Raw genomic sequence first — 20,848 nt, forward strand, 5'->3', positions numbered from 1 at the left:
TTACATGCATATGAATATGTATCATTGATATTAGTTTATTATTAGTTATTATTATATGTGTATATCTATAATTTATATTTATTTATTATTTATATTATCTAAAATTTTATTTATTTATTTTTTATTCATTTTAGTAAAATAATGTTTTTGATTGACCAATCGAGAGAAAATTTGTTTTTTTATTGATCTAGCAAACGTTATTTTACTGCAATTAAATTAAATTTTTGAACAAGTGCTCTATTATATATGACAGATTAAGGCAATCATCAATCATGTTTCATTTGAGGAATTCTATTCGAAAATAACATATACATACATTTACTCTTGTCATTAGAGTCGTATATATATATATATATATATATATATATATATATATATATATATATATATATATATATATATATATAGGATAAATCAATTAGTTTATACATATATTGCTAAAATTGTTTCAAATAAATTGTCAATCCCTTGTGTTTATTCAGATGCAATTTCGATAAAAGAAAAATATGGAGACGATTAAAAAAGAATTTCGAGGATGCACAAAAATATATATAAAAATGTATTTTTGAAATATTCTATTTTATTTTATTGATAATTTCGATCTTGCCTAGTCGCAATATAATATATGTACTTATATAATTCAAAAGTAGTACTACTACTTTGTTTTATATGTACAGTGCTTCATGTTTATTTATTTTACTTAACTCTTTTTGCCCTCTTTTTCTACTTTCACTTTAGTATCATCATTCAGTCTTGTCATAATATAGCATTTATGAAGCAGCACGGTGCATTTCACACGCCAAATTTCTGAAATTATATTTTTTTTTCTTTTTATACATCTCAAATTTCTCTTCCCTTTGGACTTTATATCCATTATCTTTTTAGCTAAAAATTTTCAAAAGCAACAACAGCTGTAAAAATACAGTATTTTCTATCAAATCTGTCATTAAAATCAGTGCTTCTGTATGATATAAAGCAGTGTAGCACATTATTTTCTTTTCAAGGCTATCATTTATGTTAAATAGAATATATATTCATTTGAGAAATCAAAATTCTGTAAAATTTGTCTATACATATATATATATATATGTATAGACAAATTTTAATATGTATATATATATATATGAGTTCAATTATCGTTTTGACATTACAGTTTATACTATTTAAACTGTTAGCTAATTATTTTTTTCCAAATTGACACATTACTATTCGTCTGGTTCTTTCTAATTTGAATTTGTATTTGACACAGTGAGAGCCTTAAATTCTTACTGACTTTTTTACATTTAAAAGATTGTATTAATTGTAGTGTCCAATTTATGTTTATTTCAAATTAAGTGAAGCACAAACTTTAACATTGAACATCGACTGGTGAAGCTCGTGCTCCTTCATATTCTATTCTTGATACGTTCACACACACATACTTAGGGCTATATAAACAACTGCTATTACTTTACAATACATTTAATAAAAAGAATTCGGGTACGAACGTAACGGGAACACGGAAATATCGATGTATAAAGGGCGACGTATAAAGGCATATCGTATCATGATAAAATTAAGAATCAGGAAAATAATTATTCCTAAAGAAAAAAAAAAAACAAAAACTTAGTGTTACAATTTTATGCGATGCTATAGATCCACAAATATTCAGAACGTTTTAATGTCATATGTGTCGATCAAAACGAATCTTCCTTCTTATTCTCATTCCATGTTATAAAATGTTTATGGAAAATCAAACAATTGTCGCAGCTAGTGAAAAGTATAATAGCAGCGCATAATAATGCAGATCTCATACGATTTATCTATATTATAATTCATTCTTATCATAGAAGTATATCGTCCTTTTATCGGAACGGAGCACGTTACTTCAAAATTATCACCCATCCTCGAATATCGCTTTGCGATACGTATCGATAACGTATTTTTATTTACTTTTTTTATATTGCCTCCTTAACCCTGCACGTGGACGAGATAACTTTATAAACGTATAAACTATAATTTTTCTTTTCTTAATTGTGTCACAGCCCTCTTGGCTATAGAACACAAAAGTACAACTACATAAATTCTCAATAAGACAATCAATTCCATTAACGGAAAATCGCATAAAAAATGAGTTTAACCATTTAAAAAAAGAAAAAAGAAAAAAAAAAGAAATTTGACGAACTCGGCTTACATACTAAGATAACCGCGAGATTGACTTCGTCTGCGGCCGACAAGGTATGCGATTAATACGACTACTACTAAACCCGCTAATGCACAACCCACTGTTATAGGAACGATGTCAGGTGTGTCGAACGAACAGTCCTTGGCTGAAAAACAAAACAAAAAAAAAATAAATAAATAAATACACAAATTAGTAGACCAGTACTATGAAAATATAACAGAAAATTGAGATAAAAAACCATAATACCCACCTAAACCAAAAACAGTGGTGTTGTCATTTCTAAAAGCTTGGAACTGCAATTTGGATACTTTCAGTTGCCCTACAGTTTCGTTTTTACCTTGTAAAGTTAAGTTCAGTGACTGTTCCTTTACACATCTGTAAGAATTGCTCAATCCGGTGTCGAATTGTGGTGCCATGTGTATCAGTGTCATCACTGTTTTATCTGAAGTAGCGTAAAAAATCTTAGAAAAGGAGATCAAAGTGCAACATTATTTACATTAGATGAGCACGTACTTGACTTATCAGTAGAGGATTTTTCCATCAAAGAGATTTCCAAGTGATGAAGAGAATAATGTTTTTCTGTCTCGTTCTTCACGAAATGTAATGTGAAATTATTTGAAGCAGTTTGTGTAGAATTATTTGTTCCCCATAATAATGTCAGAGTTTGTTCAGATTTACCACATTTTCCTGTCGAATTACTGTTATTGGGTATATCCACTATTTCGTGGATTGTCTGCAAAAATAATATAGAAATAATATTGATTATATTTATAGATTACATTATCATTAAATATACATTATTAAAGAGATTAATAAGTATTGATATTAAAATTTCACTCATATCTACATCAAATTTTGATAAAAATTATTTTATATACATATGTATTGTATAAATTTATTATGCTTACCTTATTCTTGGCATCGACATAAGAAACACTGAGTTGTGCAACCATTTGGACTATAATGCAATATGTATTGTTCTCCTGAACTATCCATTTTCCAGTACTTGGGGGTGGAAGTGGTGTTGTCGGCACAACTGGAGTTGTGGGTACAGCAGTTGTACTAGGTGTTGTTGGTTTAGATGTAGTTGGTTTAGATGTAGTTGGTTTAGATGTGGTTGGTTTAGATGTAGGTGTTGTAGGTGGTGTAAATTCCTTTTTTGTAGGTGGTATAGTTGTCGAATTGCTAGCTGTTGACTCAGAGGGAACAAATGGCACAAGTGCATCTTTGTTGGTCGCAGGTATAGGACTTTCCAATGGCAATGAAAGATTTGTAGCTACATTGTCGCCTGCTGAGTTGATAAAAACATTTATATTATTGACATTCTTCAAATCGCCAGCTGTAAAATCATACATAACAATTACATTTCTGTATCGTCAAGCTATTCTCTGCTTTAAAGGTCATATATAAGTAAAAATTTTCAAAATAGAAAATAATATAAGGAAAGTAATTCTTAAAAACAGTTTTATAATTAATAATCTATTTTTCAGATTAAGATATTTCTCAATTTTTTCTATTTTTAATTTCAAAGGCAATACAAAATTAAAATACAATGTAGATAATATTTAAAATTCTGTGTATACACAAAATATATATTATGTTATTTTAAATATTTCATAATTTCTTTTTTACATTTAAGTTATTCATATTGCATATTCGTTGATGAATAAAAAGAAAATGAACTACACAAAAAAAACTGTGCTAAATAAAGATGAGCAAAGTTCAACTTAAAAAAAAAAAAAGAAAAAAAAAGAAAGATAAACTTGGATATTACGGTCCAGGAAACATCATTGTATACATTTATCAAATTAAAATAATTTCGAATTCACGACGATAGTTTTAATGAGAAGAGAGGCGTCATCCGTAGTCGATTAAATCTGCAGTATAAATTCTGTTCATAGTAAAAAACGCGATAGTCCTTATCTCGTAACATAATACAGGCGCGATCTGGCTTCCTCCTCCCCAGAATTCCCCCCTCCCCCTCCCCCCCCCCCGGAAAAAGCAGTTCCAATGTCATCTCACGCGTACGCCGAGTGATCTTTTTGTTACAGGCATTAATCATCGTGTGTTGAATCAGCGACGCGACAATGAGTGCTGCTGCACTCGAGAAAAATTCCTCGTAACAATATATAAATATATATCCTTGTTCAAGAAAGCCGAATAAATACACACATACGTCTGCCTCATCATGGCGTCTCGGGACTTGGAGGCGTAATTATTAATTTCGCGCTCCGTCATACAGCTATTGCGACATAGAAATAATATTTTTGGAGCAGAGTGACATTTCTCTTTCTCTTTTTTTATTATCAAGACTCCTGGGAAGATCGATGACGACGACGATGACAATGACAACGTTAATGATAACTCGCTGATAAATAAGTATACGTAGTAAACGTTTTCTGCGAGCACCAGCTGTCATTGATCGTCGTCGTTGAAGTCGCAAACCGCGGATTCGTTTACCTGACACAATCGTCGCGGCCCAGAACAAAAGCAGCAGGGACTGTCTCAGCATCATTGTCAAACGTTCGGAGAAGTCAGAGTCAGAAACTACCACGACACGTTTACGTTAGACACAATCGGCGCGGTCCAGGAAAATGAAAAGTCCATCTAGGAGAGCCGCAAGGATCTCGAGAAAAACGTTCTTGCTGCCATCTGCCCCGGCTGTAGCTCTTGATACGGTGAGTGGGGATAATGGCGGTTTTTTCAATTCGAAGATGAGAGCCCTCTGATTTTTCGACTATCGATAAAATCACTGCTCAGTCTCGCATGAGTTTTCCTTCAATTTATAAATATGTATACGAACACTTTGCACACACACATCTCTTTCTGCGAGTTTCTGTTTCCAATTCGCCTTTATCGAATTAAATTAATGGTGTATGGGACTATTTTCTGAGGAAACCCACGCAGCCAAAACAGAAAGAAGCTTTTATCAAAATTTAAATGCGCGCGTGATTTAAATACACATTGAAATATAGACGCCGGTCAACTTCAACTTACCTTAATATAATTTTGTAGTAAGCTATAAGCTTTATGAGATGGATTGAAATTTCTGTGCTATAATATAGTTAGGTAAATGACAATGCGACAATTTCTGATTCACTGTGATGAAATTTTTTATGAAATGTGTATAGTTCGTTTATAATTTATTTCTATAATTAGTTATTTTTTATCTCATTTTAAAAGAATTGATTATTTAAAATTAAACTATTTTGTGAATATATATAAATGCGTAAAATAAGATCATACATATATCTAGATTTTTTACAAAAATAATTAAAGACAATTCTTTAATATATGCATAATATTTTGCACATATCATTCACAATGTCAATAATGAACAAAATTTCTAAAGAATAGTACACACATTAAAATTAAGATAAATAAAAATATCAACATTTATTTACAAGACAATAAAATTATATGTGTGAGAAATCAATATATGTTTTAGTTATAATTAATTCATAAATATCATATAAAAATTCGTAATATATTTTGTATGTAGTTATATCTATTATTATCACACATCCAATAAAGAAGAATATTATCAGACTTAGTAGCAAAATCCGTTTATTGCTTCCAATATGGCAATATTCATTTTGATAATTTCACAGATAAAACTCTGTTATAGCAATAAACATATATCTAGATATATTAGCATGCGATCTGTAATACCCACATGCAAGTATATATCTTCTTAAGCAATGCAAAATATTATTTACAATCACTTTATGATAAAATCAGAGAAGTTAAGGCACAAAGATGTAATGCGATACATCGTTAGTGTCTTCCATAACTTTAGACTGAAGTAGCTTGATTTCAAGTCTAAGCTTCTCCTTCTCCATTTCTTGTTTCCTTATTTCGTTTGAGTAACAATTGATTTGCAACTTGAGCTTGTCCTTCTTCAGTTTCAACACTTCAGTTTCAAGATACAGCTTTCCCTTTTCAGCACGCAATACTGCCAGTTGTTCCTGAAGCAACTGGTGACTTGCTTCATCGGACAATCCTACTTCAGGTGTCTCCATATCCGGTTTCATCATAGAGATCGGTTTGATCATTGTATTCGTCTCGCTCTCAGGTCCGCTTTCTGGCTCCGTTTCTATGGGAGGGTCGTCTTCCTTCATAATCCAAATTCTCGAGTCAGCTTCATGGAAGCTGCTGGGTGACTTCGGCGACTGTTGCAGAGTCAAAGAACTAGCTTGCGACTTGTGATTAGGCGAAGCAGACGTTTCCTTTGTGATTTTTTCGATAGTGGTAGTCGAAGCAATGGTTTCTATATCTAAAACTAATATGCGAGGTTTAACGATTTATACATATTTTCATTCTACGTGTGTAATGAATTATTATAAAGGAAATATCAATTTACCACGCGGTTCCGGCGATTGGCTATCGTCCACCGTGTGCGACAAATTATTGTTGCAATAGCTATTGAATTCTCTTTCGTCAACGAAAACGGAACCATCCGCGTTAACGATAGACTCGACTATCACTGATGGGTCACTATTCTCCATCACCAACTCGCCTACTATTTCTCCGTCAGTCGCTATTATATCACCTTCATTGTCGACTCTCATTAGTTCGCTCTTTGTATCGATTTCATCGACTACCTCTTCTTGCGTCAACTGACCACTATAAGAGTCTTCACCGTCATTGCCTTCACTCACTTCTAACTCTGTTGATAATCCCTGAAGAAGTAACACATTTTTTTAGTTATACATTTTTATTTATACAAAAAAGATGAATGTAAAGTGAATATAGTTATGTCTTACATCTTGACCCCAGGCAGATTCCTGTTCATTTTTCATTCTTTTTATAGTTTGTGCTATTTCATCCTCAGATTCAGGATATATCTTTCTATTTCTGTTCTGCATCTTTTCAATGTCATGAATCTTCTTATATAATTGATATGCTCGCTCTGGTGTGATGTCTCTCTTCTGTTTATTAGCTGCTGCTATGTTGAATAGATCTTTGGATCGCAGTACCTTATTAGTACGCAATCGCACATATTCCCTTAATCTCTTACGATCAATATGCAATTGTAGAAGGTCTTGAACTTCTTGTCTGATTTCACCACAGAGCTTTCTTTCTTGTGGAAGATTCTTAAACAGTTCCTATATTGAATAAAATACTCTTATGTAAAAATTTAACACACATATATATAACATTGAATAGCATCAAAAATCACATGTCTCCCTAAATATTTTTTATCAAAAATAAAATCTTGTATAAAAATATAATTTAGATTTTTGGTTTTATTTTTGCATAAAACGACTTTACTTTAAATATTACAGTTTCCCATACACATAGGATAATGAAATAAATTGTTAAAATCTATGTACCTCTGAGATTTCATGATTATGTTCATTATTGACACTGGTTACTTCTAACTTTGTGCCATCTTTAGATGCCCTGAGCATAATATGAGCAGGACAATTTGTTCGTATAGACCTGTAAAATAGGTATCAATAAGAACAAAATATTGAAACTATATAGATAAATATTAATACTTGTATATATAGTGTTCAAGAGATTGTAGACTAACTGAGATTGTCTTCTGCCAGCACCACGTGGAAGGAATTTCTGGCCACCATAAATGCAAGCATATTTAACAGAATAATACTTTAATCTCTCGCTGATGGGTCGTGCAGTCTTCATATGAGCTCCGCTCACAGTTCTACTATCACGTCTCCAATAATGTACCAGACTGTGCTTTGAGAATCTATCCAGCTTTTGTTCCAGCTCCTCGTAACTGTCAAACATTTCTCCCAAACGGAAGGACACATCGTCATTATTGCCAGTACTCACATCCATTGTACGGCCAGCAATCAATCTGCGTAACAAAAAAATGAAAGAAGAAAATTAGCTAAACGTCGACCTTTAAAGAAACAAAAATTCACGACTCTCTTCCGTCAACCTTTACCATCATCATCGCGCAGTTTCTTCCAGAGAAACTGCAACTCAAATCGCGGATTTCTTTAACGAGTGAAATTTGAAGCTCAAATTCACATAACCAGAAAGGAGGTTAACACGAGTGAACATGATATTTGACGCGCGAATCGCAGAAGTAACATCCTCGACGTCATCGTCGTTCTTGTCAACATCTGTCATCGTTCGATCGGGATTCGAATCGGACGCGAATAGCGATAGCATCGTACACCGGGAGTCCGAGACGAGGAGACAAGGTTAGGTCGCGCGCTGTCTCTTTGACGTTTGGCGTGACAGAAGCCGCGTCGTGAACACAGACAGACCGAGTCTCGACAGGAGAGCCCCGGGCGAGCAGGCGACCGGGAGGTCTCTCCTTTCCTCGGCGGCCCCGGAAATGATTCCGAGATTGAATCTATTGTGGCGCGCTCGATCACGCGATAGATTGCAGCGAAAAAAAATGAAAGCTACGTACCGCAATCACGTTGGGACATTCTGACGCTCGTGAGGCCGAGTGTGTGACGACATCCGGATTTTCCCGCACGGCTTCCGCTCGCGGGACGGCAATTTTTCGAAAAGAAAAATCATCGCGCTCTCGAAACGGAACGGGGAGGAATTTTGTTTGTTTACTTTCTTCGGAACTCCTTCGGTTTTGAATTAATGAGAATCACCGGAAGATTATTTTGGAACACTACTACAGAGTGATATAAAAATATTAATTATGTGCCTAATATTTGGTTTGTCATTGTTCGTAAGTATATGTAAAGTTAGTAACGCATTAATAAACATGTATTAAATTATTGCAATTTATACATTGTAATGCGTCGTAGCAGAGTTGATAATTATATAAAAAAAAGTTCAGACAAAATAAGAAGAATAAAAAATATGGAATCAAACATGGGAATTTGTAAAATATTTATTAATAATTATTCATTAAAGGTTTTAATATAAGATCAATGAGGATAAAGAAACTTTTACTTAATATATATATATATATATACCAATTATATTTATATAAAATAAATATAAAATCGTTGCATCTCTCGTATATTTTCAAATATTATTATATGCAATTTTGCAAATTTCTCTAGAAACTTTTCGTGCTGTATTCACATCAGATATGGCTGTATCGATACTATATTCGCGTTTTGTCCACGGAATAAAAGCTAACAAAAGGAAACCAATAATAGAAGAAAAATGACAAACATACATATATATATATAATATACATTTGGAAAAACCACATATAAATAACACGTCCTTTCAATTTCAATATATGTATAGATACATCCAAAAAATTGCTCAGCGAGCGGTTGTTCGTGATTAGGATATCCTCTCAGACTTTATAGTTGTACACGTAAAAGTACAGACCAATCACAAACAGCTGCACATTGTATAGTCGCGCTAAATTCACTCGTTTCTTCATTTTCATTCTCGGCTTCTTCCTCGAGAAAAAATTTGATTCTGCTAATTCTCTCTTCTAATTATTCCTCGTACTTTTTGATCTCTTGCCTTGCATATTTGCGTAGGAACCACAAGGGAAGGAGTGATCGATAAAATATGTCTGATCACCGAACGTGCCTCGCACAAATACACCAGCATCCAGCCTACAACAGTATCGACAGCAGCAACAGCAGCGACGAGACTTGAGACTCGCCCCCAAACCGATTCCGAGTTCCTTCAACCTTCAACTTTTTCAGCCCACTCGTCAAACTTACCCAGGATACGCGACTGTCGCATATCGTCTTCTGGAAAATGAGTGGCAGAGAAACCCTGAAGAAGACTCGGCAGCATTCCTCGATCCAGTAGACAAGATACACTTCGATGCCAGCGACGATAGCCGACGAAGACGACGTACGGTGTTCAACGGGGGATCGCGTATTTCCGCAATCGAGGAAGCCACGAGTGATCCCCGAAGACTTTCGGGAGTCGAAGACCACGAAGAGGAAGACGAAGCTGTCGGATACTCTCGGAATATCGTCGTGGGATCACTTCTATGTGCCTCCATCACGTGGACGTTGCACCACGTCGTTTCGAAAGGTTTTTTGGGACGCGCCGCCCCATCAATCATGGATGTTGACTGTCCGATCATAAGTCTGAAGCGATCTAGCAGTGCGCCGATGATTAACGAGATCAGCAGCGCGACCATGTCCGTCACCACGCCGTCTACATCATCGTCGAGGTATGTACTCCTGCGAATGTTCTCTCTTGTTCGTTTTCCAAGAGGAGAAATTCTGATTGCACTCCTGAGCGTAGCATAGTTTATTGCTGCTCCTGATTCAGGATGATAAACGAGCAAGAATCAGCTGACTCTTTAAGATTCAGTCTTAAAGTCTAGTACGTGCTGTGTAATTGTAGTTGCAATAATGATTTTTACTGTAGAGATAGTTACTTGTGGTTTTATGAGTGAATAATTGAAATATTGCTCGCTCAAACTGCTTAACGATCTATAAAAGTAACAGCATTGCATAAAATGTTAAAGGAGAGAGCAATTTTTTGTATACATGTTCATGTAATAAGGTAGTGTCATATATGTATTAATATACATACATACACACACACACACACACATATATATATATATATATATGTGTATGTATGTATATTAATACATATATATATATATATATAAAATATTAGATTATACCACCCATTGGAAAGTTGAAAGACAGAAATATGAACTGTATAAAGATATAAGAATATATATAAGCACGCATTATATTCACTTTTATTAAAAATTAAATATATTAAAAGCTGTTTTTAGAAATAGAAATGTGAGAAATTATAAAATGAAAAATATATGCATATTTGGCAAAATTGATTTTGATGTAACTAGCAATTTTATTTAATACTTTCATGACGTTTCGACCATTTGATTGTGGTCCTTATCAAGTTAAAATTCCATCAATTAAAATGAGATTAACGCAACATAAAACCGATCTTATTTAAAATTAATAGTTAAAAGAGTTTCAGTCGTTGACGAAACATCATAGCGATGGGACGTGTTCCTCTTTTAACTATTAATTTTAAATAAGATCGGTTTTATGTTGTGTTAATCTCATTTTAATTGATGGAATTCTCACTTGATAAGGACCACAACCAAATGGTCGAAACGTCGTGAAAGTATTGAATAAAATTGCTAGTTACGTCGAAATCAATTTTGCCAAGTTTATTTTCATCACTAGCGTCCAATATTAATTTTGATTGATCATATACATATTTTTTATTATAATGGTAATATTTTGTAATTATTTTAAATATTAAAAAATATTCTATACTAAAATATACAATTTATACAATGTTTGAGAGATAAATTAATACATTTCAATTCTATTTATTTGCAAACATTTGTCTGCATATAATTCTGTGAGATCTTTTATAATATATCATGTCAACAATTCTGTGCAAATATGCATTCTCTAAATAATCTTTAAATATTTCTTATATTACTATTTACAGGGATGCTGTGTCGGGCTACAATATATTTTCTAATTCTACTCGTTCACGACGCTTCAGCACCAGTGTAAGATTATGTTACTTGTATACTCCCTTATTTTTTATTAGTCTCTAACATAATCTTAATAATAAAATTATCTGATATTATCTATATTTCTCTTGTTACTGCAATAAATGTATAATTATTTGTCCTATTTTATAAAACAAAATTAATTAAATGGACATTTTAATTAATGAGAAAAATCTGTTCCATAATAAAATATACAATCTTTATTTCACAATGTTAATCCTCAGTTTTCCAATAAATAATTGATATGGCTTTTTATCTCTATATCCTTTTGTTTTCTATTTTTAGAGTCCTGGTAATGTTCCTAGATTGACACCACGTGTGAGTCAATTAAGACAGGAAGAATGCGTGGACGTTGCTGGCCGGGAAGCTGCACACGAGAAAGAAATTCATAGTGCCATGCAAATATCGCAATCATGGGAGGATCTCACTTTGGAAGCAGAAGGATTGTCGTTCAAAGACTCAGAGTCTCCTACACAGCAGCTTAACAAAATGGAACGACCGAAGAGGCCGTTAGATCCCCTAAGTTTAAATCTGTCCATTACTGGCTCACCGTTGTGTTCTTCACCTTCACCCACAAGATCAGGATTTAATCAAAGACAGTGTTACTCCCCTGGCATTCATATTTGGAAGAGCAATTTGTCTCCTAGTCCTACGAGAAAAGCTTTTGCCACAAGGTAGATCATATTTTTTATACTGTAAATTATCATTTAAAATTATTAGAGGATTATATACATATATCACATTCATTTATAGACAGTTCATCTATAGTTTATAAATTATATGATTACAAAAGTTAGTTATTATAATTTGTACATTTTATTCATGTTTGAATTATTTTTGATGAATATTTTATGAAATAATAGACGCAGCTTAAGTCCTATCGCAATAAGGCCAAGCTGCTTGGGGCCAGTTAAAAGGAAGTTTGAATTAGATGAGACTGGGATGGATCATAATTTGCAACCACCTGCAAAACGTACTTCCGGTTTATTGACATCGGTTGCATCCAGGTACGCTTTTATATCAATCCTTTATATATTTTTCCTAATGTAAATGATAACAAGATTAGTAAATTATACTTTTTTATATATTGTATATAAAATTTATATATATAAAATATTTTTATATACATTATAGATATAAAAATTTGTATATATAAAATATTTTTATACATTATGTATATAAAAATTTTTATATATTATACATATTTTAAACTTTTGAAGAATTACAAGTTATATAAGAAAAAAAGAATTTAATTTAGCAAGGTTTTAATTTAATTAATTTTATAATATTAATAACTTTACTAAATATCTTTCGCAGGTTAGATGCACTGTCTAGCCCACTTCCAGGAACTATCAGTTCCGTCGGTACACCCGAATCATTATCGAGCGCGGATTCACCTAGTTTCTCCTTCCGGCCAGTGGACAGTCCGTCACCGGTTCGCGCTGCTCCAAACAGTGACAGCGATTCCTTAGATGCGAGTAATCAAAGTAAACCGACTGATCACATTCGTGTCGATCAAATCAATCAGGACAATCACAGATGAACACGAGATATCATCGTCGGACGTGTGAGAGCTTAAGATTCGACGTGTCACTTATTTTCGGCATTTTGATGTAGGAAATTTGGTATCTGTGTCCTGCATATTGAATCCAAAACTCGGTGTATCCTTCTCCGATCTTCGTTGAGGAAAATGACAAAAGACAGCGTTCTCATAATGGGATATGGATCGCTTGGAACTATAGTGCAAGTGTGATGTATTTTAGAGGATAGACACCTCTAATACGTTCTTCTTTGATGTATGAGTAAGCGTAAACGCCAAGAGTGTTCTCCCTTCATTATGCTAATTATACATATCCACGGGAAGACACTTTATGTGTCCCGTATCGTAATCGTATCGTTCTGTTAGATTTATTCCGGAGTGAAGCATGTCCGTACTATAAAATGGTTCATTCTTTGTTTCTTTTTCCCCACTTTTTTTCTTAAGTATCGATATACAATGATTCTGTATGTAGCGATAATTCCTTTCTCCCTTTTATCATTCTTTCTTCCACTCTTTATTCTATCCATCCTACTTAATCTTATTTTAATCTTTTGTTATTTATTTTTAATGTTTGATAAATCATGTTTTAAACATTGGATAATTTTCTATCCAATGAGCTTATTGGATACACGTCCAATGAGTGTAATTTTTGTAATTGAAACTGTATTTGTTATATAGACTATCAAAATTGCATCTCGCGTTTAATCACGATTTAATAATATTGTACAGACATGATTTAATCGTTTACAGGTGTTGATGCTTTTAATCTTTTTCTTATTATATTATTTTTATTGATATCGGGGACTTGATTTTCAATTTTTCTGAAAAAAATACATTTTGTGTTAAAAACTGCGATATAGTTTGAAAGTTTTGGAACTTTTGAAGTAATACGTTGAAGGCGATGAAGATCGTATGACGTAAAAATATAAAGAGAAACAAGTTTGAAAGATTTTTGAATATCTTTATCTCTTTATATCATTTCTTTAAACCTTTTAGAGAGATGTACCTTGCAAGGATACATCTTTTTAAAGTTATAAATATCTGATTTTAAATGCAAGAGAGAATCTGCGAATGTCGCTCGTTTTTCTTAGCTTCCGTCTGTCACTTTATCTGAAGATCTATCAAACGTGAAATTCAAGTCCCATACACACGCAATATCCTTGTATTTCATGAGATAATGATCTTATCCTACTATAAATAATAACAATAATATAAATGCGGCGTTTGTGTTCTAGATTTCTCGGAATAATATACGAATAATTCTCTTTCTCTTTTTCTCTTTCATGCTTTGTTTACAAATAATGATGCCACATAGATTTGCAGAATGTTTTTTTTTTTTTACTTAAAAACCAAAGCATAAGTATTAAGTTTACTATATATTATAGTTAGTACTCTCCCCCTTTAGCCATTGCTCTTCTTTTTTCGTTTTCAAGATATGTGATTTCACATCGATTTATGAAATCAATCAAATTCTTGTCTTTATATACATATATATATATATATATATATATATATATATATATATATATCTGACAAAATATAAATATATACAAATAATCTCAGAAATTATAAGGCAACATATATTGCATGATCTTTAGATCGAACGGAGCATTCCATACTATTTCGATCGGGGGCATTACTTTTGGAATATATATTTGTATAAATATATATAAATAGAGAGAAAAAAGAGATAAAAATTTGAGATTATGTTTATATATATTTATATAAAGTTAGATTTCAGGAGTTAGCTTGACTGATGATGCTACGAGAATCTGACTGTGCCAGAAAACATTAGTAATATGCGCAGGAAGTATTGTTTAGATCTTGTATGCGTTTTAGGATGTATATTTCGAACTTCCTCCCGCCTGTTAATAAACTGATAATAGATTATATGTTATTTATAATTTTAAGCAGTATAGCGTTCAAGATTTTTATTCAAAGTCTGCATTTGGATTTACGCTTTAATATAATATAAAATATTTCAGTCAACTTTTGAAGATTTTAACACACCAGGTTTTCAGATTTTCGTGAATCCTTATTTAGGATAAGGATATCAAAATAAGACGATCATTATGTAGGATGCATATTTTTAATAGAAGATGATCGGGAAATGTGTGAATGTAAAACGTCTTTGTGCATATACTGATTTTTTTATAGATTTTTCATAAGATTAGTATATAATTCAATGTAGGATAGTTGTGTAGTGTAAACCTCTAACAAAAAAGTGAATTTTCCAAAACACATATGCTTCCTATACATCTAAGACTGAAACTAATAATTTACACAAAACGCGCACACACACACACACATACACACACACATATAATATATATATATATATATATATACATACACACATACATATAAAAATCTTTCTCTGATACATATTTTAAATTCACATGATTATACTTCTATCTTCAGTAATATTTATGCAAAAGAAAAGTTTTAAAGCATCCTAACATAATATTAACATTTTATGTACAGCAATGATCTTTTATTGTTTAAATATTTTTTTAGAACATGCTACAAAATTGGAAATATATTTAAAAATTATTTGTATATTTAATTGTGAAAATGAAAAATTATGAATAATATTTATTAATTGTACAGGCATTGTCATTTTTATGTAAAATCTCATCGTTATGTTTTCTAATTTCACAGGTTTTCGCAAATGAAAATCTTTTGTAGAAAAGAAATAAATTGTTTAAAATATAAAGTCTATTTTTTTTTGTTTTGTGCTAAAGATTTATTTTTCAACTAAAATTGATATCGATTAATTTAACTAGTTTTTGTTCTAGGAATAGTGCTGAACAATTTCAGGACAAAAATATTTGGAGAATCAAATCAAATTTGTCGTACGATCTGTCAAACTTCAATTTCGCGCTGTGAAAACTCACTTTGTACAGATCAGCTGATTTCAGAACGTATCGGCATCCCAAGAAAAAACAACTTGTCGAACGTAACCTGAATTGTTAATCGAGAGACGAGATTTAAAATTTTGCATCTCGTTCACTAATTTGTTATTAAATTTTTAATTTATTGAATTGTGCGCACGTCGCAATTAAATGTATTAAATATATTTATACTTATCGAGGCGGTGACTCATGCAATTTCAGGTTTTATCGAACAATTAAACGAGTGGTACGTATTTTTTCTTCGGATTGTTTATATTGATAAAATAATTTAAAACTGCAAAGAGAAGGAAATTAGATATCCTTAATGTATAATTATATACAAATATTCTATTTTTATCTCCAATTTTGTTTTTTTTTTAATTTAATTTATTAAGTATATTAAATTTAAATTATATTTAATTTCTTCAGATTATATTTCTATAATTTATCTCTTCAGATTATATTTCTATATATTTATATAGTGTATAATATCTTTCTTTTAAATATATAAGGTCCTCAGTTTTGAACTAAAGACTATTAGGATGAGCTTTACTTAATTGCGATAATAACTTGATATAATGTCCTTTCTTTCAAAAGTTAAAATGTTTAAACTTGATTTAAGGGGTTAAGAGCAATAAAAATTATAAAACGCTTATCACACCAATAAACATTGTGATATGGAAAGAGCTTATTTTTGAATAATGAAATATGACACATCTTTATCTATTCCTTCTTGATATGTTTTGCAGAAAACATGGTAGATATAAAAAGTAATTCTTCCATCATTGGAGAGAGCGACTCACATTATGAGTCAAGAATACGAGCAAATAGTTCTGGCACAGGAACGTCTACGCCATCATCCTCTTCTGATTACATGACAGGAGAAGCAGATGATAGTTCTGACAGCAAGGGAACTATTCCGTTCAGCTTAAAATCAGTAGAAACTATGCTGTCATTATCCAAAGTATATAAAATAATATTTAAATAATATTCAATCTATAATTGATAAAGTTAATGTATACAAAATGCAATTTATTACATATATATGTATAAATATCTGTTATTATTATTAATATATATGTTTTTTGACTAAAGACTAATTAAACTTATTTGATTAGCATTATTTTGTTATAAACAAAAAATAAAAAAATTTAATATGAATTTTCTTCTTATTTAGGATTCCTCTGAGGAGGATCTTCAAGAAATGGTACGCAAATGCAAGTCGATGGTGCTAGAGAGTGCCGAGTGTTCAGACGAGCGTAAATGGCTTGTTCGACGATTGATCGAATTACGTTTACGCGCGCAGGAATTGCGTGAGACCTCGGATGAGAATCTCTTCGAAACTTGCGTGATCCTTGGGCATCATTTTATGCCGCAGAAATATCACATCATCACGTCTGGTCCGGTTTATTGCGATCATTGCAGTGGAGCAATCTGGGCGATGTTGCAATCGTGGTATATGTGCAGCGGTAAACAATTTAGCCTGTTTTCATCATGTTGATTAATGTATACTAATATATATATATATATATATATTGTATGTATGTATTTATTTAATATAGATATTTACTCAATAGATATTAAGTCAGAGAATTCATACAAAGCTGTGAATTTTGTTATATGACATGATTATAAAGATACAATATTTTTTAAATTTTAGATTGCAAATTTAGTTGCCACTGGAAATGTCTCAACAATGTATGCCGTGTTTGCGTGCACGTGGTTGCCAGCGAGGCTGGTGGTTATACCCATACAAAAGATATTTGTCCTGAACAAGGCCTTTCGAAACAGAGTTATCGTTGCGCAGAATGCAAAGTGAGAATAACATTCAGTAAGTATTCAACGGCCTTAGATTACAAGAAAACCGGATGAACATTTCGCTAGATAAAATGGACAGATGATTTGTTTTATACGTCCGCTTATTATTTCGTTTATTGATAATTGCGCACGGGGGTATCCCGCATGAGATAATAATAGTACATTGTAAGTACATTGTTGTCTTCTTGCAAGCTTTCTCGAAAGGATTATCGCTATCTTGCTTCGGCAGTTCCTTTAAGCATACAGGTATTTGAGATATAAATATCTATATTAACAATGTGTTGTCACATATGTGCATACGCATTATCACTTTGATGCAAGTTCTTTATAACTTCGTTTTCATGTTTTGCTTTAATCTCTTATCACATACGACTGTATTAGGAAAATTTCTGGAAAATTTATGTATGTACAGTAACAACAATTTTTCTCTAAAATCAACGATACATATTTACATTATTCGAAAATACATATTTCTGTTCAACTGTACAATATTTATGATTAATCTATTAATAAAGGAATAACGATTATAGAGTCGGCATGGGTAGAGCCGCGACTTTGTGACTACAGCGGTCTATATTACTGTCAAAGATGTCATTGGAACACAGCCATGGTTATTCCTGCGAGAGTAATCAGAAACTGGGATATGGAACCACGTCTGGTGTCCCGCGCCGCGGCGCAGCTTCTTATGCTCTTAGAAGATCGTTCTGTATTGCCTTTGGAAGAATTAAACCCGAAACTTTTCACTCTGGTCCCGGATCTGTCGCTGGTGAAGGTGAGCCCAGTTATATCATTATGTGTAGATATCTAAAATAGGTATATATTTAGATTAATAAAATCTATATTAATATATATGTATATACACACGCACACATATATACACACATAAATTGATTTTATCAATTCTAAATAAAATATCTTTTCATTAAAATAAAACTTTGAAGAATTTGAGTGATACTTGCATATTTCATGATTGAGATATATTATTCTTAGACTTATAATTCTCTCTGATATAATATTAAATATATTAATTTTATTTCTCTGCAACAAATATGATAACTTTAATTTCAGAACGTTCGCATTTCGAAGATTTAAATTAAAATTTAATTATAATTTTGTGGTTAAATTGTAGCGAATGCGAGAGGAAATGCAGATGATGAAGAAATACTTGGTTCTATGCTTAGAAGCTTGTACTCAAGGATTACCGTGGAAAATCGGATTGCGCACGCACATGATCGAGAATTCAGGTAACTATTCCATCAAGGATCTTATCGATCTTCAGAGTGGCATTCTCCTGGACGAGCTTCGGGCCGCATATGATACGATGCATGCGCATATTACGCAGCAATGCGAACTCTGTAAAGCAAGGTGAGCATTTAAGAAAAAAAGGATGCATTCTTTTCATATCGACTACAACTCGGTTGTGTTTTTATGTCGAATTTATATGTTAAAGTCTTTACCTTCTCCTATTGTCTTTGAAATTAATATATATGGAATGTGTGAGATCTTGTGGAATTTTTTTCTTTCTCTTATTGTAGATATTTTTTAAAAATTTGATGTTTTTTGGTAAAATTGTAATTTTAATTATTGTTTGTGTCAGAAAAAATATAAACTATGTATAATTTAATTTAATTAAAATTGATGTAAGAGCTATTTCTTTTAAAAGCTGCTATGATGTTTCTCAGGGGACATTTATGTGAGATATGCGGCAATGATGAGATCATTTATCCGTGGGACGCGAGCTCGATTATCTGTCCGCAATGTTCAGCGGTGCATCATCGTGTTTGCTGGGCCAAACGCAACCACTGCTGTCCACGATGTGCGCGTTTGCAAAAACGTCGCGTTTTACAGGGAGAAGATGATACTGCTGAAGACTGTGATACAGACGAAACTACGAAGGACTCTTGAATAAGAGCGTCATGAAATACTGCTGGCATCGTGAAATATTATTTGTATATAATCGTGTAATGATTTATACTTTGTTGTACCTGTTATTTTTTTAAAGCAGTTTAAAAGAATTTTAGACTATCATTTTTATACTTGTCTATCACTGCATATATTAAGGGTTGTATAAAATCTATTTGCGCTAATGAATTTATAATGCACAATCTAATTATGATTATTAAGTAAATGTCTATTTATTTTTATTTCATCTGTCAATAGCTAAATACATAAAATGTATATTATGTATATAAATAATTGTTCATCAAATTCTGCGGTTAATTGTGATGTTACATTTCTATCTTCTGCAGAGCAGAATGTTGATAATAAATTACCTGATGCATTGTACAAATGTGTAATGCATACCATTTTATCGCATCAACGATCTAAAGGATAAACAAAGAAAAGATAAAGTATGTGCTAAGTCCACGTTTAATTCATCGATTAATAGCTATTAGCAATTACGTACTCGTTTACACTTTTGCTAATTGTATGGTCACATAATGTGGCATGACGTATATGTATGTTAATAAAATTCTTCTCATTCTTGACATTTGTGCAAGTGTTAAATGACAAATATTCGATTGTCAGCGAATTCTATATGTCTCCATTTTCATTAGTAGAAGATGTATATAAATGAAGAAAAGTTACTGGATCTTATTATCACACAGTAACAATAAGGTAAGCGAATGCAATACTACAAATTTTCGTAAATAGATTAAATTAAATAGAATTAATAAATATCGAGAAGATATTTTTCAAGACTGCAAGAGTCTCGAAAAAGTTTTTAAGACCAATCTATTAAAGAATTCAGTGTATTTAGATAAATTTCATATTATTTTATTAATATTGTTTGTTTCATATTTATTTTTTATTATATTTTATATTTTCTCGCAATAATATAGTTTCTTTATTAAATTTATTTTTAATAATTATATTAATTTATTAATAATTATAATAATATCTCAATTATAAAAAAACATTTATATTTTGTGTATGAAAAAATATTTTGTTTTTCTTCCCTCGCGCAATAAGCTCAAACGCTACGT

At 31.8% G+C, this 20,848-nt stretch overlaps 4 protein-coding genes across 9 annotated transcripts; 2 read left to right on the forward strand and 2 right to left on the reverse strand.

Moving 5' to 3' along the window:
• Positions 1-560: 560 nt before the first annotated feature.
• Positions 561-4,794, reverse strand: Lamp1 (lysosome-associated membrane glycoprotein 1). Of its 2 annotated transcripts, none has more exons than XM_029299383.2 (5): positions 4,625-4,794; positions 3,073-3,452; positions 2,678-2,897; positions 2,415-2,606; positions 561-2,309 (listed from the first exon to the last, which is right to left on the reverse strand). In XM_029299383.2, exons 1-5 carry the CDS (start codon positions 4,677-4,679, stop codon positions 2,170-2,172), a joined length of 987 nt encoding a protein of 328 aa, XP_029155216.1. In that variant the 5' UTR covers positions 4,680-4,794; the 3' UTR covers positions 561-2,169. The 2 variants fall into 2 exon arrangements, with proteins under 2 accessions (XP_029155216.1, XP_029155215.1); XM_029299382.2 differs by having other exon boundaries at positions 3,073-3,455; positions 4,625-4,793.
• LOC114928299 (P2R1A-PPP2R2A-interacting phosphatase regulator 1) lies at positions 4,196-15,039 on the forward strand. Of its 2 annotated transcripts, none has more exons than XM_029299384.2 (6): positions 4,196-4,842; positions 9,613-10,265; positions 11,543-11,606; positions 11,895-12,283; positions 12,473-12,616; positions 12,927-15,039. In XM_029299384.2, exons 2-6 carry the CDS (start codon positions 10,153-10,155, stop codon positions 13,150-13,152), a joined length of 936 nt encoding a protein of 311 aa, XP_029155217.2. In that variant the 5' UTR covers positions 4,196-4,842; positions 9,613-10,152; the 3' UTR covers positions 13,153-15,039. The 2 variants fall into 2 exon arrangements, with proteins under 2 accessions (XP_029155217.2, XP_085335936.1); XM_085479810.1 differs by lacking the exon at positions 4,196-4,842 and adding an exon at positions 7,386-8,834.
• Positions 5,536-8,650, reverse strand: LOC114928297 (uncharacterized). 3 transcript variants are annotated; one of them, XM_085479798.1, is made up of 6 exons: positions 8,559-8,650; positions 7,704-7,991; positions 7,501-7,609; positions 6,931-7,272; positions 6,528-6,846; positions 5,536-6,446 (listed from the first exon to the last, which is right to left on the reverse strand). In XM_085479798.1, the coding sequence occupies exons 2-6, from the start codon at positions 7,970-7,972 to the stop codon at positions 5,911-5,913; spliced, it is 1,575 nt and encodes a 524-aa protein (XP_085335924.1). In that variant the 5' UTR covers positions 7,973-7,991; positions 8,559-8,650; the 3' UTR covers positions 5,536-5,910. The 3 variants fall into 3 exon arrangements, with proteins under 3 accessions (XP_085335924.1, XP_029155214.1, XP_085335927.1); XM_029299381.2 differs by lacking the exon at positions 8,559-8,650 and adding an exon at positions 8,082-8,542; XM_085479801.1 differs by lacking the exon at positions 8,559-8,650 and adding an exon at positions 8,076-8,542.
• A 1,032-nt stretch (positions 15,040-16,071) lies between the features above and the next one.
• Positions 16,072-20,350, forward strand: DEF8 (differentially expressed in FDCP 8 homolog). Of its 2 annotated transcripts, XM_029299459.2 has the most exons (8): positions 16,072-16,290; positions 16,793-17,007; positions 17,221-17,512; positions 17,704-17,874; positions 18,054-18,107; positions 18,392-18,633; positions 18,991-19,226; positions 19,544-20,350. In XM_029299459.2, the coding sequence occupies exons 2-8, from the start codon at positions 16,798-16,800 to the stop codon at positions 19,764-19,766; spliced, it is 1,428 nt and encodes a 475-aa protein (XP_029155292.2). In that variant the 5' UTR covers positions 16,072-16,290; positions 16,793-16,797; the 3' UTR covers positions 19,767-20,350. The 2 variants fall into 2 exon arrangements, with proteins under 2 accessions (XP_029155292.2, XP_029155293.2); XM_029299460.2 differs by lacking the exon at positions 18,054-18,107.
• Positions 20,351-20,848: the final 498 nt, after the last annotated feature.

This window comes from Nylanderia fulva, unplaced genomic scaffold (genome assembly GCF_048542155.1).
Source record: "Nylanderia fulva isolate GAGA-0341 unplaced genomic scaffold, ASM4854215v1 Scaffold1, whole genome shotgun sequence".
NCBI classification, from domain to species: domain Eukaryota; kingdom Metazoa; phylum Arthropoda; class Insecta; order Hymenoptera; family Formicidae; genus Nylanderia; species Nylanderia fulva.